General features: G+C 41.1%; 1 protein-coding gene across 6 annotated transcripts in view; it reads left to right on the forward strand.

Annotated features, from left to right (window-relative positions):
* Positions 1-18,100, forward strand: part of Rnf152 (ring finger protein 152) — a 163,186-nt gene extending 145,086 nt beyond the window's left edge. For 5 of the 6 annotated variants that reach the window (XM_070029013.1, XM_070029016.1, XM_070029011.1 and 2 more), the window contains one exon: positions 9,720-18,100. In XM_070029013.1, the coding sequence (XP_069885114.1) occupies positions 9,863-10,474 (612 nt within the window). In that variant the 5' untranslated portion in view covers positions 9,720-9,862 and the 3' untranslated portion in view covers positions 10,475-18,100. Of the gene's footprint in view, positions 1-6,984; positions 7,129-9,719 lie in introns of all 6 variants that reach the window. The other variant, XM_070029012.1, reaches the window with a different exon arrangement.
* Positions 18,101-21,511: the final 3,411 nt, after the last annotated feature.

Below are 21,511 nucleotides of genomic sequence, written 5' to 3' on the forward strand. Positions count from 1 at the left end.
TTTTGTTTGGTTGTTTGTTTGTTTTTTTTAAGTGTGTGTATGGATACTTGAACACAGGGCCAGCGAGCTCTCTCTTAGCCTTTTTGCTTCAGGCTCGTATTCTACCACTTGAGCCACAACTCCACTTCCAGCTTTTGGCTGGCTGTTTGGAGATAAATGTCTCGTGGACTTCTCTGCCCAGATTGGCTTTGAATGGAGATCTTCAGATTTTAGCCCCCTGGGTAGCTAGGATTATAGGCACGGGCCAGCAGCACTCCAGCCTGTGAATTAAATCTAAATAAACTTAAAGATGTCTGTAAAAACCTGCTACATTTTCTATTTGCCATTCTTTTCAACTTTAATGTAGAATGTTCTTTGGGTAGGTTAAATGAATTGCACACTCTGTGTGTGTGTGTGTGTGTGTGTGTGTGTGTGTGTGTGTGTGTGTGTGTGTGTGTGTGTGTGTGTGTGTTGTGTGGAAGTCAATGAGTTAACAATTAGGTGAGATTTGGGTTTGTGTTGTTTTTCAGTTCAACCACACTTTTCCCTCCCTGTGTCTCCCCTAGCTGTAGGCCATTTCCAGTTAGTGAAGCTCTACTTGTGGTGAATCAAGATATGTTGTTTAGACCTTTAAAGGAAGGTGTGAAATTCACACAATTTCCCACTGTATTAGTCAGAGTTCACTGGAGGGACAGGTCTCAGATATGTAGATAGATGCATAAGAGGAGAGTGTTTATGGAGTTGGTGTACAGAATTACAACAGCTGAGAAGGTCAAGGTGAACCGCCCTACCTATGAATGAGTAGACTGGCGTCAGTGGTTCATTCCTGTAATCCTAGCTACTCTGGAAACTGAGATCTGAGAATCAAGGTTTAAGATCAGACCAGGCAGAAACGTCTGTAAGACTCCTATCTAACCAGCAAAAAACCCCAAACAAACCCTGAAAGTTGAACTGAGGCTCAAATGTTAAGAGTACCAGCCATGCAAAGCTAAGAGAGTGTTTGAAGTCTTTACTTCAAGCCTCTGTGCTAGTGGAAGACAACCAACCAACCAAACAAACAAAAGGTACTGATAGATAGAGCCAAGATGACCAAGGTCAAATCTGGATTGCCCAGACACCTTACTCCCAACAAACCCAGGATGAACAAAACCAGGACATGTCCATATCAGAAAGGATCGCCCATGTTTTTATGATGTTCCATCCAATGAGAAGTTGCCCTTTGCTGGAATTTCATGTTATGTGATAGTTTGGAGTTGTATTTCTGTGTTCTTACTCTTGGTATCAGTTGTTGCTGTTGGTGGTGTGATCTGTCAGCTTGACTGGATTAGAGAATTCCTACACATTGGGTTGAACAGTATTTTGGGTGTGTCTGGGCAGAAATTAAAAAACAAATATGTAAGGTAAATTGGTCTTGTCCCCTTTTCTACCCACGTGAAATACCCTGGCTTCCTGCCCAGTACACTGAAGTCTAGGCTATAGCCTTTGGACTCTAGACCTTGAACCAGCAGCCCCCTGGGTTCCCAGGCCTCTGAGCTGACTTCTGCCCTTGACTTCCCTGGATCTCAGGCCTCGGGGCTGGTATTGAGCCACACCTGGTCATCCCTGGGTGTCCAGCCTGCAGGCAGCCTGTTGTGGGACTTCTCAGCTGCCTTAATCTCATGAGCCAGTTCCTACCAACCCTTCTCACCTATCTGTGTGCAAATATCTTATTGTGTAAGACCACACATATCACAGTGGGTCAGGTGAATGCTGATCATTTTATTGTGTTCTTGGCTCATTTCTCTTTACTGTTAGTATATAGTCATTTAAAATTTCTTACAGTTAGGTGGGGGGTGGGGGTGAAGGGCAGTGGCTCACACCAATCCTTGCTACTCAGGAGGCTGAGATATGAGGATTGCAGTTCAAAACTCAGGGCTTGAAGCCTTGAGTTCAAGCTCTAGTGTTAGCTTGCGTGTACCCACACGCGCACGCGCGCGCACGCGCACACACACACACACACACACACACACACAGAGAGTTGCATTATAAAGCTATAATGTTTCATCTGTAAGCCTTATGATCTCCAAAAATAGAATGAAAATAATTACAGAAATGCTTTGATTTTTGTAGATAGGTACAAACTCAGGAAAGGTAGCCATTGTTAGGAGAATTTGTTCGTTTAATGATAGACAATATACCAGAGTAGTATACAGAAAGGAAGGAAGGGAGGAGGAGAGGGGGAGAGAGGGAGGGAGGGAAGGCTAATAGGAAATTACATAGAGATCTGGAATCAGATGTGAAGTGGCCTGTTTTCATAAATGCAAAGTGTTTTTCTTTATTGTTAGTGTATATTAAATGTACAAAAAGGTTTGTTTCCCTGTGGTATGCCCATACATGTATATACAGTTTTATTCAACTGTGAGGAAAACTAAAAACTTTGCCTCTACTGTTTCAGTGTCTGGAGCTGTAAATTAAATTGAAAAATAAAGTTGATTCTAGGAGGAAGTGTTCATTTAGACTTGTAATTCATGCCTAATAATGAGTGAGTGAAAGGGCTGGCCTGAGTAGGGTGTGTATACTGAGTTTACTAGGAAAGAAAGGGGGAGCAAAGGCTGTTTTAAGAAGAACAGCTAGGTATTATAATTAGGAAAGTTGGATAGCTTCTAGGAGTAAAAATGGGAAATGTATATGTATTTCTCTTCTTGATCATCTGAAGTCACTGGAGGGATTTATGACCCCTGACCTCTCTCCTGGGACTAGACCTACCCTGAAGTGGGAATTTATGACAGCGTTTAGTCAGACAGGGGAACTACAACCAATAGTCTTTGTACATGTATTGAACTTTACCTCTTCAGCTTCAAGTGTCTTTATACCAATGTTGAGGTTCTCTGTGAGAGCCCCCACCCCAGAACCTAACTCTCTGACTCCTTCATATTGTCCATGACTGCATGCATACATACTTGGGCAAAGGTGAGCACAGTTGCTCTTTGACGTATGATAGAGCCACATTCCAATACACCCATCATAAGATGAAGGTGCATTTCACAAACCTATCCTATGAACATCATGGCCTGGTATCATAGGACTCTGTTGTTCCCGCAGTTCAATAGGTAATGTTCAAAGAACACACATGAGGCAAAGGAAGGGGAATGGTTAGGTGGATAGGGGTAAAAAGCAGCAGATACAACCTGTGGCTGACAACACATGGCCCATCGCGGAGCTTTGTGTTCCTGTAGTGCCTCTTCGGGTGCTTGCTCAGTGTGGTCCTGCTTTCCATAATGTCCAGCTTCCCTCTAAAAATCCTGTCTTGGTAGTGAGTTGCGTGAGTGGGCACTAAGATGGGAACCAACAGCATTAGCAGAGCCTCTTGAGTGCAAGCCATCAGGCAATCAGCCCAGTGCTACAGCCATACTGTAGAACTCCATAACAGGCTCCTGGCTCCACACATCGTCCCCCCCAATGGCGAATCTGTGCTTGACTTTTGCTTTCAATAAATTTGCTACTTTATTACTACTCAATGCTTTACCTGTGGAGAATTGGATCCATACCCATACCCAGGATGGCATCAAATGGACAATAAGGTTTCATCTTTTCTGGAGCTTGCTGTTGGTGCAAAATTAAGTGTGGTCAGGTTTATTGGTACCCATTTCTGTAGTAACCTCAGCACTGGGGAAACTGAGGCAGTACTGAAATGTGATGTCCTTAATTTAAAAAAATATTTCATCCCAATATATTTTATTTTCCATATGAAATATCAAACTTTGGGTGGGTCAAATGTATTTACATTTACTAGCTTGACTTAAATGAAATGCACTGAAACCTAGTGAATTCCATCACTGGCAGTCATGGCGGTTGGGTTAGTTAGGTTTCTCAGCAACTGAACTGACATGCACCACACCAGTAGCTTTTGGCTCCATTGTTCCTACAAGCAGGTGACAGCACTTAAGCTGTGGCCAGGCCCTTGGTTATATATTGAGTCCTTGGAATGACCTTGACGTGGTAGCTGGTATGTTGTTTTCCTTCTGCGTGTTGAACTACTAATAATCTCTGCCTCACCTTGGTTTACCTCTTTGCCCCTTGGCCTCCAGCACTGTGTACATCCCCCTTTCCTCTGTCATCCCAGATACTGCAAGGACAGTTTCACTTCCAGATTCTTGGTTTCAGCAAACGCCTTCATGCCTTCCACTAGAGACTGGAGCTGATGGAGTGCCACTGGCTGATGGAATTCTAGTTGAGAATGATCTGCAGCCAGTACCCACTCCCCTGCTCCATAAAGCCATGACAATAGTTGGACCAAGTGAACTATACTGAGCATGTGGCAGTTATGTCCTTAGAAAGACTATTCTTTGCTGTCAGAGTGAGAAGTCAGTGACAGACCTGTCACCCAACCATTTCTGTTCTTACAACTAATTAGACTATTTACTAAGGTCCAGTGTAAGTGATCTTGCCAGCTAATCTACCAAGTGAAATGAGATTATAAATATTTGTTTAGTCTCATTTTAAGTACATTATCTATATCAGAAATACATGCTGTTTTAATAGAAAAACAAAAAGAATGCAGTGATGAGTTGGATGTTTTTCTCAACGTAATCATTATGGTTAAGGTTTTCATATAGACCATCGAATGGAACAATTCAAGGTCAGACATATAATCAGATAAGACCAGGCTTCTGTTCCCCAGCTCCGCTTCATAATTAATCCTGTAGCCAAAGAATGCATGAGGAGTCTAAGCAGAGTAAACCTGTCTAGGTTGTTTATTTCATTCCTTTTTTTAAATCCTCAGGCGCATATGCCTGGACTTTTAAAAGCAGCTGGGATTATACCAATTCAGTGTTGCAGGCTTTGCCATTTTACCACCCACTGAATTCCTGGAAGCACTTTGCCACACCCACACTGGGTAAAGATGCACAAAATTATAGTGGTCAAAAAATCTTATTTTGTAAAACTAGGTTGATATTATAAAGGAGATCCAGATCCTAATCATCCATAGTTCCTGAAGACAAGCCCCCCGCACTGTGGTACAAATGACATTATTTGTGAAGTAGTATTTTATGAAGATTTGCTTGAAAATAAGTTGCATCTTATAAGCCATAATTCCTTTTTAAAAAAATTCTTTCATATCCACTGTTTCTGATTTTGTGATCTTATTTTGTTTTGTTTTTTAGATTCTTAAAAAGATGAATTACAAGGACATTTAAATACTGGTCCAATATATTTCAGTATATAGTTGTTCTTATGCATTCTACCAAAGTACTCTTTCATTTTAAAATTTAATGAGTATTTTATTTGAGTATCACATCTTGCTCTCAGGAAGAAGCAATGCCAAGCACAGGTTCCTAAAGCAATTGCTAGTATGTGGTTTATATAACATAGTTGACAAGGAGCTCTGCGATTGTTTTCTAACCTACGTGGGCTTCTCTCCCCCCCTCCAACCTTTTTAATAGTTGACTTGCATCTTTTGAATTAATGATGAAAGAGGGAAAGAATGATTCATCATTAGCTTAGAGCCATAACCTCATAAATCTTCTTCTCTTTGCCTAACTAATCATCATCATTACTAATTATGATGCAAATAAACTGGAATGTAGTACAAGCTGGCTTACCATAGAACACATCGGAGTATAAATCAAAGAGGTTGCTGTCAAATTGGCTTTAGGGTTGAACACTGAAAAATAGAAACTGTTTTCCCTTTTCTGCTTCTGTGTTCAGCTCGTATTGTAAGGCCTAGAATTTATTTGGATAGAGTTGGAAATTGAATAGCCTAATCTCATTTTAAGGGAGCTTAACACAAAATTAAGTGAACATTACTTTGGACACAAATGGCTGGATAAAATTGCATGCTGGTTTTGTTGGGAGGGGGAGAAAAAAAGATGGTGTGGCAGGGCTTGGATCAGAGCCAGGAAGAATTCTTGCATTCTCTGGTCAAAATGGCAGCTCAGTGATAATCAGGAAGCGCGTCTGGGCACTCTGCCTGGGCAAATTATACTTTGCATGTTGTGAATAGTGAATGAATGCACTTGACCTTCAGTACAGCGCCACCATCCCTGCTGGGACCATGAGGCAGCAGGCTCCAACAAGTTAAGTGACTCGATTTGATGTCATAGCTAGTTAGTGAGTAGAGAGGCCACAGCTCTAGTGTTTCTCACTTGTGCTACATTGCTTCCCAGGCCCGTGTTTAGAAGATAAGGTCTATGGTATGGAAAGTAGGTGAATCAATAACTTGGTGGTCATTGTTTCGATACTGGTATCATTTTTGTCCCCAAGGTTGAGAGCTGTTGACTTGGGGGCCATTGGTAGGGAAAGTTCTCTTTTACAGTATCCTGTCATTGTTTTACTACTGCCCTCAAACTGATACTGTTACCACAACTCAATCTTCCTATATGATCAATCTTCCTAGATTCAGATTCACATCTCACTAGGATACTAGGACCTGATTTTCTGTGAGTTTAACACTAAGGACAGATAAGCGCAAGATAATGCCAACAAACTTCATGACCTCTCTCTCTCTGTGTCTCTCCCTCCCTCTCTCTCTCTCTCTCTCTCTCTCTCTTTCCCTCTCTCTTCCTCTCTCTTCCTCTCTCTACTTCTCTCTCCTTCCCTCCTCTTTAAGAAAACAAATTCATTATCATAGATACAGTTTGAAGAGTTGTTACCAACATTGATCTGGCTGCTTGCCATAAGAAAAGCCAATAATTGGTGGGCTGAAAGTCAGTTGTATTCAGGGGCAAGCATCCTGCAAAGATTTCAAGCTAGATCTTGGTAGCTGGATGAAGGACTTTCACAGAGTGCTAAAGGCGCACCCTGGCTGAGCAGTTTCATCCTCCAAGGCTTGTGTCTCCTTTTCTCTCCTTTGTCAGATGCCTCCATCTTCTGGGACCAGTATCTATGGTTCTTTAAACATTTTAGATACATTATTTTCCTCCAAATAAATAACAAATAACAGCAATGTATGTGCTTTGTGTTAGCTGATACCCAGAAGAACTAAAGAATAAGTGTCATATTTTGATATAATCTTTATGCCACTAGATGTTGTGGTTGCTGAAAATCTCAAGATATCCCAGTAGTTTTCATCTGCATCATTTACGTGTGGCTACCCTACAGAGTTCAGGATATTGAGCCTTGGAGGGGTCGTGGCCTTGCCAGGGACCACCCAGGAGCGGCCACTATAAGGTAATGGGTCTCCTTTCCACTTTGGTCCCTGCAGGCCACTCTCCTCTCCTTTCTGTCTGGCTCTGGCTGCTGCTTCTCCCCCATGGATGTCACCTTAATCATGTCCAGTGTTGACTTTTCAATGTCAGCCCCACATTTTCCAGCTTCTCTCGATTCTTCCTGTATAACTTAACTTTTTCCCAACACCTGCATGGAATATAGCCTAAGCAGGACTTTGTGGTCTCTGATCGCGATTTCTCTCAGTGATGCTGTGGTCTTATCAAGACTTAACTTGGATTCCAGCTACCTTATGACCTCATTCAATGCATTGCCTGGTCTGAGCTACTCTTATAAGAGAGTGTAACACTTCCTATCACTCCCATATGCCTGCCCCCAGCCACTCTTCATCTCTTATCTGATATTATAGTAGGCTGCAAACAGGTCTTTGTAACCTGCCCCAGATGAATCATTCTACATTTAATGTTTGATGTTTTCCCATTGCCAACTATAAATGCCAAGTTAACCAGACACTAGGTTTGGTACACAGTCCTAGTCTGTGGCTTGAGCCTGATGGAGCACATTTCTCTCTCCCTATGGGATCTGTTGTCCTTGTTGGGCCTAGAATGAGTGCATACAGATTCTGTAAGTGCCATCTATGTCAATGATAGAAGTTTAAGAGCTAAGGATATAAAATTCTTTAAATTCTTTTTTTTTTTATGTTTCAACATAAATTTATTTATTTTATTTTTTTTTTAAATTGTATTTTATTTTATTTGAGAACATACTGTACAGAGGGGCTACAATTACATGGGCAGGATAATGCATACATTTCTTACCAAGCATTGCAGCCTCCTCCTTTGTTTACCCTTCACTTCCCTTCCCCGCCTCCCCCCTCCCCCCACCCAATTTTACCCCCCTCCCCCCACCCAATTATACCCCCCTCCCCCCACCCAATTATACCCCCCTCCCCCCCCACACCGAAATTGTAAAGCTGGTTTTGACATGACATTTTGTACTTCTCATTGTTGCAACAGGTCCCCCTGAATCCTTAAACGACTTGTTTGTCCCCATCTCCTCCACATGTTATACTGACATCAAATATAGTGAAAGCGGGGGTTACACTGTGGGGGAGGGACATACAAAGCAACAAAGAAATAATCTTATAAATGCATTAGAAACACATGCATGAAAGAAACAAAAACATTAAAATACATATTTAAGGGTTCATTTTCCTAACATCACATTATCTGGCCTTTTCCGCTTGACTCATACCTATACTAGATATTGCAAATAAGGGAAACCATGGGACCTATGCTTCTTTGGGCCTGGCTTACTTCACTTAATATAATTTTTTCCAAACCTTTCCATTTCCTAACAAATGGGGAAATGTCATTCTTTCTGATGGAGGCATAGAATTCCATTGTGTATATATACCACATTTTCTCAGTTGCTGGTGGCTCACACATGTTATCCTAGCTACTCAGAAGGCTGAGATCTTAGGATCTCAGTTCAAAGCCAGCCTGGGCAGAAAGGTACACAAGATTCTTATCTAATTAATCACCAAAAAGAAAAGGTCAGAAGTGTAGTAGTGGCTCAAGTGGTAGAGTACTAGCCTTGAGCAAAAGAGTTCAAGGACAGTGCTTATGGACTTAGATTTCAAGCCCTAGGACTGGCACCAAATAAAAAATATCTATAAGCAGACATCTATAAGTCATTTTAGGATTAGGGGAAAAATTCTAGTTGATGTCTCATGTAGAAGAGAGAAATAATTAGAAATAATTTGATAATGGTTGACTTCCTTTTCTCTTCTCATACTGATTTCTTCACTGGAAAACAGCTTGACCTCTAATTCCTGTCTGTGGTCCAGAGCACTTGCCTAGCATGTGTGAGGCACTGAAATGGTTCTTGACACAAGCCTAAATAGTAATAATACAAGAACTGACTGAGAAATATTTGTGGTTTATGTGCCTTTGTTTGACCTTTACTGCCTTAAGGTACATTGCTTTTCCATTTTTCTGATTGCTTCTGATGAGGTGATGAGAATTAAACAGGTGGTGAGAATTATCAGATGGTTCAAATGCTTAATAAGCATTATCTTGGTTCAAATGATTTGGTGGCAAGGATTAAAAAGATGGGCTTCTTCCAGCAGAGTCATGTTAATAACCTTTGAGAAAGGAGCTTTCCTGGCCCATAGCAGCAGGCTGGTTACATGCTGCACTCGGAGATTGCCTGAATCTGGCAGCTATTATTTACAGGAGGGTGAGTAGGAACAGATCGAGAGAGCCAGAGGACCTCATAGGAAATACCACAGAGAATTTCTCTAGTGTGTTTTAGGACGCACCAGGTTCCAATGCAATACACAAAAGAGAAACGACAGACTATGAAATAAGGAGGCATTGTCTCTACCTGTGGATGGGATCCATTTCTTTAGAAAATTTTGTCGTGCTTCCTTAAGGAAGCTGGGAACATTACAGAAATCCCACAGCCTCATTTCTATGCTTTTGACCCAAGATCAATACTTTGGAACTAGGCTATAAATCCTTGAACTATACACACCTCACACCTTCTCTGAATGAGTTAAATCGTTCTGTTTGTGTCACTTGTCTCCCCAGAAATGAATGCATGCGTCAACGCCAAAGGCCTGCAAGCTCCGTGATTCCCCTTGGTGACCTGCGAAGGACAAGGTGGTGACCACTGAACACCAGCTCCTCCTCCTCCTTCCTGTGGGCCCCACCCTTCCTACTCACGGACCACGATGGAGACCCTCTCCCAGGATTCTTTGCTGGAATGTCAGATCTGTTTCAATTACTACAGTCCTCGGCGCAGGCCCAAGTTGCTGGATTGCAAACACACCTGCTGCTCCGTGTGCCTCCAGCAGATGAGGACCAGCCAGAAGGACGTGAGATGTCCCTGGTGCCGGGGCATCACCAAGCTGCCCCCGGGCTTCTCAGTGTCACAGCTCCCCGACGACCCCGAGGTCCTGGCCGTCATCGCCATCCCACACACTTCCGAGCACACCCCAGTCTTCATCAAACTTCCGAGCAATGGGTGCTACATGCTGCCTCTGCCCATCTCCAAGGAGCGCACTCTACTGCCGGGCGACATGGGCTGCCGTCTGCTGCCTGGGAGCCAGCAGAAGTCTGTCACAGTGGTGACCATCCCAGCCGAACAGCAGCCTCTGCAAGGTGGTCCCCCACAGGAGGCGGTGGAGGAGGAGCCAGACAGGCGGGGGGCTGTGAAAAGCTCCACCTGGTCCGGCGTGTGCACTGTGATCCTGGTGGCCTGTGTCTTGGTCTTCCTGCTGGGCATTGTACTGCACAACATGTCTTGTATCTCCAAGCGCTTCACTGTGATCTCCTGCGGCTGAACCCCAGGGCAGGGAAGGCTCTTGTGGGTGCCAACGTAGAGGTGGAGCAGGTGTTGGTGATGGGGATCCCAGTGAGATGGGGGAGGGGGTGACACTACTGATCGTTTGGTGCCAAGCGCTGGCCTCTGGGTTGCTACTTGATCCACCCGAAGGACAGACGCAGCGGGTGGAAGGCGAGGTCTGAGCGAGGTGGCAGGCGAATTGCTGTGCGTGGATGGAGACGGCTTTGAAGATGATTGCATGCTTCCTCATAATCATGTATGAAATGGGCCTGTAATTTATGATTTCTCAAGATCACATTATGAGATAGACATATTCTACTTAGACATTAAACTATACGCGTGCATACAACAATCTCTAAATACAGTAGGTTAAAACGAAGATGCTGTGTATATGAGTAGAATTAAACCTCGAGTCCACATAGAAATTCAGTAAAGACATCCAGTGCTGGCTTCTTGGCCTTTTCTTTCTTTCTTTTTTCTTCTATTTTATTTTCATGAAACCCAGTGTTCTTTTTGTTGCTAAGGCATTTTATACATTTTGAAGGACACCCAAATCAAAATAAGTAAAACGGATTGTGGTGATTTGAAGAAAACATTTGAACAAGTGTCTTGTCATGTACCTTGATTTCTCTTGCGATTAGAATTTGCTACTTGTTTATTCATCTGAAAGCAAACAAGGGAGCAATAAAGAAGAAATAATGAGAAATGTCTAATTCCACAAGAAACTTGTATGCCGATTTTCCTCAAGCCATCTCACAATTTAAAATGTAAATATTTGTGTATTTGTGTGTGTGTAGCGTGTGTGTAATTTGATTTACCTCAGGCTTTTGAGTCTTTTCAGAAGAACCCTGTGAGTCAGACATCACAGGCACGAATAAGTTGAAGCATCTGCAACATTGGCCACCTTGTGGACACCTGGATCTCTGCGTCCCTCCCCCGCCCCCCATGAGGGGCCTTGTTTGTCACCTCCAACACTCACCTTTGTTGTATGTTTTTATGTACTGTATTTCTAAGGCATAAATGGAGACTGTCAGAAGAGCTTGTCTTTTCTTCCAGTTGTGGGCTTTGTGAAGACTATGAATGGACGAGCATCTGAATTAGACAGATTGCTTTTGGAAAGATGTTGGCCCGTGAAAGTCAAACCTTTTAGAACTCCAATGTTCTCTTGAGATATAACCAAGAAAATCTTTTGTATTTCAAAATGTGGTGTTTTTTTTTTTTAATAGAGAAGAGTGGCAAAGTAAACAGCTCACGTTCCCATCAATGAGTCAGTTCCTTACAAATTGAAAATGTAACCGCTGAAAATGTATAGTGGTCTATGGGTGCTCATGAAGAAAGATCTGTTAAAGGATAAATTCCTGTGAGGGGGCATTCAGGTGGGAGCTTTATACTTCTTTTCTAGTCCCCTTCATTGATTTTAGGAAGCAAGCCTTCCACTTAAATATGATTTTAAGTTCTGTTGAATCCCAGAAAATGGCAGGAACGTTGGGGAGAAAGAAGAGAAAAATAAGAAGTGACGGATTTCAGAAAGTAAAGCTAGACAATATCCCTTTAAGATTGAGACAATTTAATTTACCTATTATATGCTAGCTGTTACCTTCAAGCAACATAAAAGTATATGCATACTAAACAGATGGAATTAATGTGAATAAATTGAAAAACTAATAACTAGACTACAAAGCTCACACTTAATTGGCATGAAAATTCAATGTAAAATTATGAACTCTGATTTCTCAAATCTTTCAAATTTGTCATAAAACCTTTAGAAAATGTATTTGAAAGCTCAAACTAGAAATTAGGTTACAATGCCATTTTATTGTGTAAGCTATTGGGCATTATACAACAAATAATCTAGGATTTATTTGGTATTAATAATTTAGGTATACTATTAACCACATACTATCCTGTATTATGTAACACAATATACTGTTGGGTTAGTGTCAGTTTCTCAAACTCCCAGGATGCTGTAATGCATGTCTGACCTAATTTCTATTTTTCTCGGAGGGAAAAAAAATACATAGAAATGTTGCATTGAAAATGCGACGTTTCAAATAGATTTTATCCTTACAGTTCTAAGCCATGGAATATTTAAATTAATTTGATGAGTGGAATCTGCATACATTTATGTACAGTATGAAATGACCAAGCCTCTAGCATAGTCTGTGATAGAGTTGTGCTTGTTCAGTAGGCTATGTAGCCCCCATGGACACTAATGTGTGTGGTGATGCGGTGTCCTGTGTTTCTTAGTCTAAAGCTGTAGAGTAAAAAAACAAATGTCCATAGAACTGTTCACTTAAAACCAGCCATGTGCTGGAGCTACAGTGACCAGTGCAAAATTAATTGGCTCTCTGGTAGATTCTGGACCTTAAAATGAATAGTACCTACCCAAATCAGAATGTGTGTGTGTGTGTGTGTGTGTGTGTGTGTGTGTGTGTGTGTGTGTGTGTATTTAAGAAAAATTATTTACATTCAAATCAGAATATGTGTGTGTGTGTGTGTGTGTATTTAAGAAAAATTATTTACATTGTTAAATGAACTGTACCAGCAACTTGCATACCTGCTTGTTAGGGTGTGTGTGTGAAAGACAGACCTACAAACCTTCCAGATAGAATTTTTATGTGTTTAACAATGTTTTAATGTTACCTGGTATCCATTGCCCTGGCCTCTTTGGAATTTCCCTGCAATGCTAACAACCTATATACTCCATACAATGCAGCTGCCAGAATTTGTACTTGCCTATCCGTGAAAGGCCACAAGTGGAAAGCAGAGAAAGTTAGAGCTGAAAGCAACCTCTGGTGGCAGACATCAGTTTGGAAGTGAGTCCATGGGGCCCGCAAAGGAGAGTGACAACTTGTAATTCTGCAACAAAAGAATGCTAAAGGCCATGCATTGTGATGCCCTCTTGCTTATTCCTGGATCTGTCACCATCCCTGCCTGATAAGTGATTCTTTTCAGGGTTGATGAATATATCCTTTTTCATTCAACTATTGCTTTCCTGTTTGTTTTTGTAGGTTTATTTTCATTTTGGTTAGGAACTTCTCTGGGAAACAAAAGGAGGGTTGATTTAAGGATGAGCATAGATGATTGAAGAAACTTTTCAAACCATGTGATTTGAAGTTCTAAAAATTGCTAAACATTGGTTGGGTCCTCCTTCCTATGTGTAAAGGACAATGAATGTTGTATAAATAGTAACCCATAAGAAGCATGAATTTTCATCTTTATTAGTGATCTTGACAAACAAGTGAATGCTTAAATACGTTAAGTAGAGCCAAGTATGCCACCAAAAAAAAAAAAAGCATTGTCTTTGGAAAATATCTGTATAGTTATCTGTGGTAAAAGTTATGATGAAAAGAGGCAAATTGATTCTGAGTTCTATTCACCTTTTATTATCAGAAAGCTCAAGGTATTCTCTTTACAAGTAAATTTAATCTTGTGCATGACTTACAGAGTGGGCCCACTGGAGGGTCAACTGTGTGCTAGTTACAGCCCTTGGGATTTTCTAGATCAATGAGATTTTTCTAGATCAATATGATTTTCTAGATCAGTATGCTTTCTAGATTGATGCTATTTGATAGAAACTTGAGAGATGATGAAAATGTTAAAAGTCAAATTGTCCCATGTGGCTAGTGACTACCATAGTGACCAGAGGCATCAAAATGTTCCTAAAATAGTGAAGTAGAGAGATTGTTTATGGGCTAGTAACACAGAGTTGGCAAAAAGAAAGCTCTTCCATTCTGGGCTTAAAAAGTGCGTCATCTTCAGTATGACAGTAAAAATGCATCTGCTGCCTTTGGAGTGGGCCAAGGAAGAGCAATAAAGCTTAAAGTGGGCTTTATTAAGCCCCTTTTCTGGAACCATAAGCTGCATGTGAATTTATTGACCAAAAATAGTTAGATTGTAGCTGTAAAATGTTTTAACTTGCAAGCTGTGCATGACCTGTGTTGTGAAATTGTGTTTAGGGTCTTGTGTCCAAAAAAGTGTTTCAGAAAAAAAAAAAAAAAGCCTATGACTCCCCCTTCACTTCCAATGTCTTTCCTGAACTCCATTGCCACATTAGTAAGGTGTGAAATCTAAGAGCAAGCATGTTTTGCAGAGTTCAGAGTGTTTTTGTATTCTTGGGAAGTCTGACAGCTTGTCATTATATTTGATGTAGGAATCTGTGAATGTCAGTTTTCAGATGCCAGACTAAAGTGTGGATGCTATTTTTAGAATGGGATTTGACATTTTTTATTTTAGTTTTCACTAGTTTGCACCAAAGCACTTTTTAAGATTATCATTAAGCAGTTGTACAAAGGGGTTACAATTCCATAAACAAAAGCACCTCCTACATTTTGTTTTCGACAATTGGATGCATTGACAAATGGAATTGAAAGACTGGAAGAGTATTGAAGTTACTAGAATAGTTTTTTTTTTTTTTAATTGAGTAAAGGAAAGCAGGCAATTCAGTTTGAGATGAATTTCCATATAAAACTCAGACTCTTCCGGATAAGCTGATATTTATTCCAGTCTAGATAATTATCTGAAGAGTTCCCATGCTTGTATTTAAAACTTTGTGTCTCAGAATTGGTTAATTTGCTTTTGGTTATTTTCCATGTGTAATATAAACCAAAGGCATTTGCTTTAATCTAGCAGACTTGGTTGTTTTTTGTTTTGTGTGTGTGTGTGTGTGTGTGTGTGTGTGTGTGTGTGTGTGTGTGTGTGTGTGTGTTTAATTCTAGAACTTGTGAGTGAACGCAACTGCTCCTCATTTTTGTCAAAGTGGCTGTTTTTCATTAGACTTAAGAAAATTTGAAAGCTCAAGGTTATTAGTGGACAGGAATGATGTGCAAAACACTGTATTATGTATCTTCCCTTGGAAAAATGAGGCTACCGGCCAGGCAGCATTTTGTTTAAAGGATCAATCAGGCCATTTGTCATCCTTGACCTAGATGAAGAATCTGTTCCTTGACAATTCCATCATTCCCAGCAAAATGTCACCCACAAGGTAATTCTTACCCAAACAGTTTCTACACCATACCAGAGCCAAGGAAATTTCATGACAGTTTTGAAGCTAAAAGTAGAATTTCAAATCAACAGTGATCAGTTGTGAATTTTGTGAAACCAGAAACATTCTTGAAACCTAAGTAGAGAACTAGGGGCATGGCTCAAGTGGTAGAGGATTTGCAAAATAAGTACAAAGAAGGCTCCAAATTTCAACTCCAGTGCCAAGAAAGTGGATAATCAAGCATTAATTTTTTTCCCCTGACCTACTGTGCATGCACACATATATACACAATTTAGCTGGGAAAGGAATGAGCTAGATGGTAAGAACCATCCTACTTTCTAACTTGCAGGGATTACACAATATTGAATATAGAGGTTGAATTCCTATCTGTTGCTATGAGCTCCATACATAATGTTAGACTTTGGTAGTAAATTTTGTAGGTAAGCTTTTTAGATTTTGCCAGTGTGTGAAGAGGTAGGTTCTGCTGTGTTCATTTCGAAAGCATCTGTCACCAAGGCACATGAGCAGATGAGGCATTCAGTTTCTTACTGCTCAAGGGATCAGGGTAGTATGCCATGATTCTCCAGCTCTTCCAGTGTGGCTCCCATTTTTCTGCACAAATTTCTTTGTTCTCTGTAGCCAGTAGTCTTTGATTCACTGCCTGGGGAAATCCCACTGTGTCTCTCTCACTCACGATGTAGTGGTGCTTGAAAACATTCATCTTACTAGCTGGATTTTACTCTAGCTTAAGGTTTTTGATACTAATCTTATGATACTTCTAGGGACAATCAGTAATTAGTACAAAATACTTAGGGGCCTCCTCAGATCCCTGACAGCATGCTATTTTGTGTTTTTGTTTTGTTTTGTTTTGCAGGGATGTTCATTTTTATCTTATTTCTAACCATACAGAATGCTGCTCTAGTTTGCAAGGCTAGTAATCCATGGCAAAGTCTCCTGTCATCTCCCTGAGGTGTAAGTTATTTTGGGGTTATCCTACAAAGAGTTTTCCAAAGGAATGGTTAATAAAAATGTCTGTAAGCCCTTGTACAGTGGGGGGTTCAGTTCCACAAATCAGTTTATAAGTACAATGCATCTCTTTTTAATGTTATGTTTTATTTCAGTAGTTGTACAAAGAGGTTGCAATTCCATAAGTCAGGTTATGAGTCCAATGCTTCTTGATAGCTGTCACCCCTTCCACTGTTGTCCATCTTTCCCAACCCCACCCATGCCCTTCAGTTATAAGGTTTCATGCTCATGTGTGTTCATTGAATATAAGGGTAATGTGCTCACCCACCCTTCTCTATTTCCCCTGTTCTCCATCCTCTTGACACCACCATGCCCCAATAAAACATGTTTCAGCCTTCCGATGTCCATTTTGCTAAACAGTTGGTTGTTTAGAAGTTACACCACAAGAGGAATCGTCCATTTTTAATTTGACATTTGCCTTTTGGGAATTCAGAAGTAGGTGATTGGATGTGATGGTGGAGAGGAAGTGTGGGCTGGAACAAGAAGAAGAGACAAATGTCGTCTATCAGGGGAACCGTTGATATCTCTAAATAGTACGCAAAGCTCAATTGCTTTATATTGTTCTGGCTGGACTGGCTAAGATTCCACTCAACTGTTAAGAGGACTTTGTATGGGAAAAGTAGAGAAAAGGCCATGGATGTCTGGACAGACAGGTAGACAAACCCAGAGCAGGATAAAATACTTAGAGAAAGAAAGTCTGTGGTAAGGATTGTAGCTGGAAAACAAAACAGGTACAAAAGGACATTGTGGACAGAAACCGGCTGAAGAAAGCAGCCGGGAGCAAGTGAGAGAGCTCAGTGAAGCGCAATCTGCCGCTCTGGCCGGATGACGCATGCCGAGGACGACTCTACAGAGTGCACTCAGTTGATGCGAAGAATCCCAAAGAGGCCCCCTGTTTCCTGTCATCTTCTAAACTCTTGAGTGGATCAGTATGCTAGACAATTCCAGAACCTTCTGTAGAGATGGTGGCTGAGTCAGTACAAAGGTCTGCGGTCCCCTTCGCGGTGGAATGCAGTGAGCTCTATGGGTCTGTCTAGGTTTGAATTCCCTACCATTGATCATAGTTTCTATTTATTTATCCCACCACTTGTTCGTGTTTGCCTCACTGGACGGTTGACATCGTGTGGAAGCCGGTTCCTGGTGGCTGCCACAGACTTAGGTTCCACCAGTGTGTTCCCACGCCCTGGCTAACAAACTCTGGTCAAATAGCAAGATGCTGCTCAGAGGCCGTTGACTCCAGTCCTTGACATGTTTCATTTACAGTTATGTGGGTTATTTATTTTTAGGAGCTTTTAAAGGGCCAAATTGCCCTACAGATAAATGAGCTGCTGGTCCATGTAGAAAAAAATACTGTCCAAATGTTGCCAAATATTGACTTTGTAAAGGGGATATCAAGCTGCTGTTTATTAATCTGAATGTCTTAAAAGCATTCTTGCTTGCTCTCTGTTATAGATGGTGTCTTAGCTAGTCCTGAGTTTTTCCAATGAACTCAATTTTAATATATGGTATTTTTGTATGCCAACTGGTGTCTTGTCCTTTGTATATGTGGTAATGTTAATTTTATGACTACTGTTAAAACACATTTGCTATGATTAAAATTCAAAATGATTTCAAGTAGACTCAGATGTTTTTCTTCCCTCCCCCTCCAACTGGCAAAGAAAAGAAAAGTTAGCCTGAGATTTGTCACCATCAGTTACTCAATTGTAGTAGACTTGGGTATTAACTCCATAAGGAATTCCTGAGCCAGGGATTTTAGTAGAGGTGACTCTCAAGTGACTCTGGAAAAGCTGAAGAGTGAATTCATAATGAATGAATAAGCCCAAAGTTGGCTTCTTATGGCTCCATCTTTGTCTTCCACTGTTCAGAAAAGACAAGTGTACCTCTGGCCCCAGATGGGATGTTGAATTGTATTGCAGCCCCTGCCCTGGTCAAATTGCTCCTTTGATAAGTGCTCTCATGCATAGCACAGAAGGTGTTTGGAGAACCCTTGCTGACAACATGCATGAACCACTGGAACCACTGGATCATGTGAATTTCAGTTCCACTTAGCATCTTAATTGAGGGGTAATCAATGCTCTGATCTATGTATGTGCTAGTGTAAGCTTGCTCTGGTTCTGTATGGAAAATGCATTTTTAGATAATCCTCCTATCTCTGGAATGATTGTGTCAGTACATCCTGAGGGAGGAGTCAAGATTATTGAGAGCATCATTTATTTTTACCTATTTTACAAATTCTAGTGTGCCTTTCCCTGGAAGCAGAGGTGGGAGTGGACAGCAATTCCTTCACTGGATTCACCTGCTCAGGCTCCAGCATGTCCAGCAGCCAGAGAAGCCAGCGGGCAGGAGGCAGGGGTTGTTTAGGACAGGAAGTGCCTTTCTTGGCTCCTTTATGAATTGGCTCCCCAGGGCAGGGAGAGATGGTATCTTTGTCTTATCTGGACCTTACCTGTATACTCTTGGAGACTGGAGGCGGGGCCATGGGGAGCCTTCATCTTGCCTAGGGACATCAGTGCTGGTGATCCCTTCCCATGACACACTGGGTAGCACAAGTTCTCTGCCTCTGATGTAGGGCTGGGAGGTTTGGAGGCTGTTAACATTGGAGGTACGTAGGTGCAGAGAGTGAGTGTCACCAGGTCTAACATTTGCTGCGCCATACTGTCAATACGCGGGCGTGAGCGCACACACACATGCACACACACCCCATTCAAAGCCCAGGAACATTTTTCTGAGACAAGTGCATTATTTTTCTTAACACTTTCACTTCCAATGCTAATTTCTGGAGAAGAAATCCCCTTTTCAATGTTAACTGTGTCCTGAAGAGGCTGGGTAAATGGCAGATAGGGAGAAAGGGAGCCAGTTCTAGAATTAAGGCTGAGCCTCTGCTTTTCTTTTTATAGGTCTGAAAACTTTTACACAATTCTACTTGACCCAGAAAATGGTACAGCTGTAATCAGTTTCAGCTTCTCTCTCTCTCATCTCTCTCTCCCCCCAAAATCACTGCTCTGTCTCCATCTCTCTTCATGCCTTAGTGCTGAGTACATGATTATTTGTTTTCATCACTGTTTATTTGAAAAAAAAAAACAAGTGTGTGTGTGTGTGTGTGTGTGTGTGTGTGTGTGTATGTTTGTGAGACTTACTTGGAAATCATGGCCTGCCCAAATTAACACAGGAACCTCATAGGGGACAGGGATTATAGCTCAGTGGTACAAAGCTAACCTGACCTTGACTTCTTCCAAATTTATTTGAGTGAAGAATGTCATTTTTGCATAATATCTGTCAATATCTAGTAGAACAGAGTTGGGGGAAGGAGGCTATTGGAATGTTGAAATTAAATATTGAATCACAAAATTGACTTACCCTAGTCATTTTTGCATTGAAGTCATCATGACAGCATTGTACTAAACAAGACAAAAAACATACATGAAATTCTTAATCTGTATTAAAAGAGCTGGTGAGATGCATGTCTGTAATTTTGGCACTGGAGAGATGGATGTATGAGGATTGTGAATTCAAGGCCAGCCTGGGATACACAGAGAAATCTTGTCTCAAAACAAACCAAAGGTACGAAAACAAAACCATGAGCTTGTGTTTGCCTTCTCATTTGAAAACAATGTCATGAAAACATGTAATAACCCAATTACGGTATGAGATTTGCCCTGGTAGGAGATTTGCATGTAAAATCATATACTACACACATTACCAGTGCTCCTCACAGGGACAGATTACAAGGCCAATATCTGCACACATTTGTTTAGCAATAAGGGTCGAGATGATTCACTCTGGAATGCATTGCATACATATCAGAGTGTAGTTTTGGAAAATTATAGTCTATCATTCATAAATATTCATTACTGCATCTTGTGGGGTTAAAAAACAACTCATAACAAACCAAATTGGTAATGATGAGGAAAATTAACAATAATTTGCTATTAAGAAGCAAGAAGAGCAGCAATTAGGTAACATGATCAATTCAAAGCAGTTCTGATAGTAATTATCTTTTTCCTGAAGTTGTAGGGATTTCAGCCATTTCCATGTGCACTTGTGCAACACAAGCTTGCAATGTGAGCAAAGCAATGAGTTAGAAAAATACTGAGTTGAGCCAGGTGCCTGTGGTTCAGGTCTAGAGTCCCAGCTACTCAGAAATTGAGAGCTGAGGATTGTGATTTGAAGCCAGCCTGGGAAGACAGAGCTGATTCTTATTCCCAATTAGCCAGTAAAAATGCAGAAGTGGAGCTGTGGCATAAGTGGCAGAGCACCAGCTTTGATCATAAAAGCCATCTCTAATCTCTGTGAACTGCAAAAAACACTGATTTTTAACTTTAAATGTCAAATATAGAAAAACCATAGGAAGAAGTTGTAGCTCTTTCCCTGCTTACTGCCCCACCCACCCTGCAGCAGAGGACCACATTTAATGGATTAGATGAACAAAGGAATCTTCAGACATGGACTAGACACAAACTAAAAATAAATTTTCTATTTCTTCTTAGTAGAAATAGAACATAATTTCAATGGAAATATGAATTGCACAGGATGAAATCAATAGTTGTGATATTTACTTTCATATATACTCAACCTGTGGGTCTATAAATTTCTATCTGTTTGAATTTACATTAAGCACGTGATCTCTAGCATCTATTGGTTACATTCCTTCTTAAATGACAGCCCTCAGCCCTAATATTTAGCAGAACCATCATTTCCTAGCTCTGTGTCCAGAAATAGTCCAAATTTTATTCCATGTTATTCTGACTCAACCCTCACCCTCATGAAGGTAAAATTTACTTCCAAGTAAACCTGAGGTTTCAGCCAGTTCCTCCAGTCTGTTAACACCAAAGATATTTGTAGTTTTGATTTGTATGGAGATGTGTGTGTGTGTGTGTGTGTCTGTGTCTGTCTGTTGTGTGCCTGTACTGGGGCTTGAATTCAGGGCCTGGGTGCTGTCCCCTGAGCTTTATTGCTCAAGGAAAGTGCTCTACCACTTGAACCAAAGTGCCACTTCTTGCTTTTTGCTGGTTAATTGGAGATAAG

Source organism: Dipodomys merriami, unplaced genomic scaffold (assembly GCF_024711535.1).
Source record: "Dipodomys merriami isolate MVZ:Mamm:240054 unplaced genomic scaffold, mDipMer1.0.p SCAF_2, whole genome shotgun sequence".
Lineage (NCBI taxonomy): Eukaryota > Metazoa > Chordata > Mammalia > Rodentia > Heteromyidae > Dipodomys > Dipodomys merriami.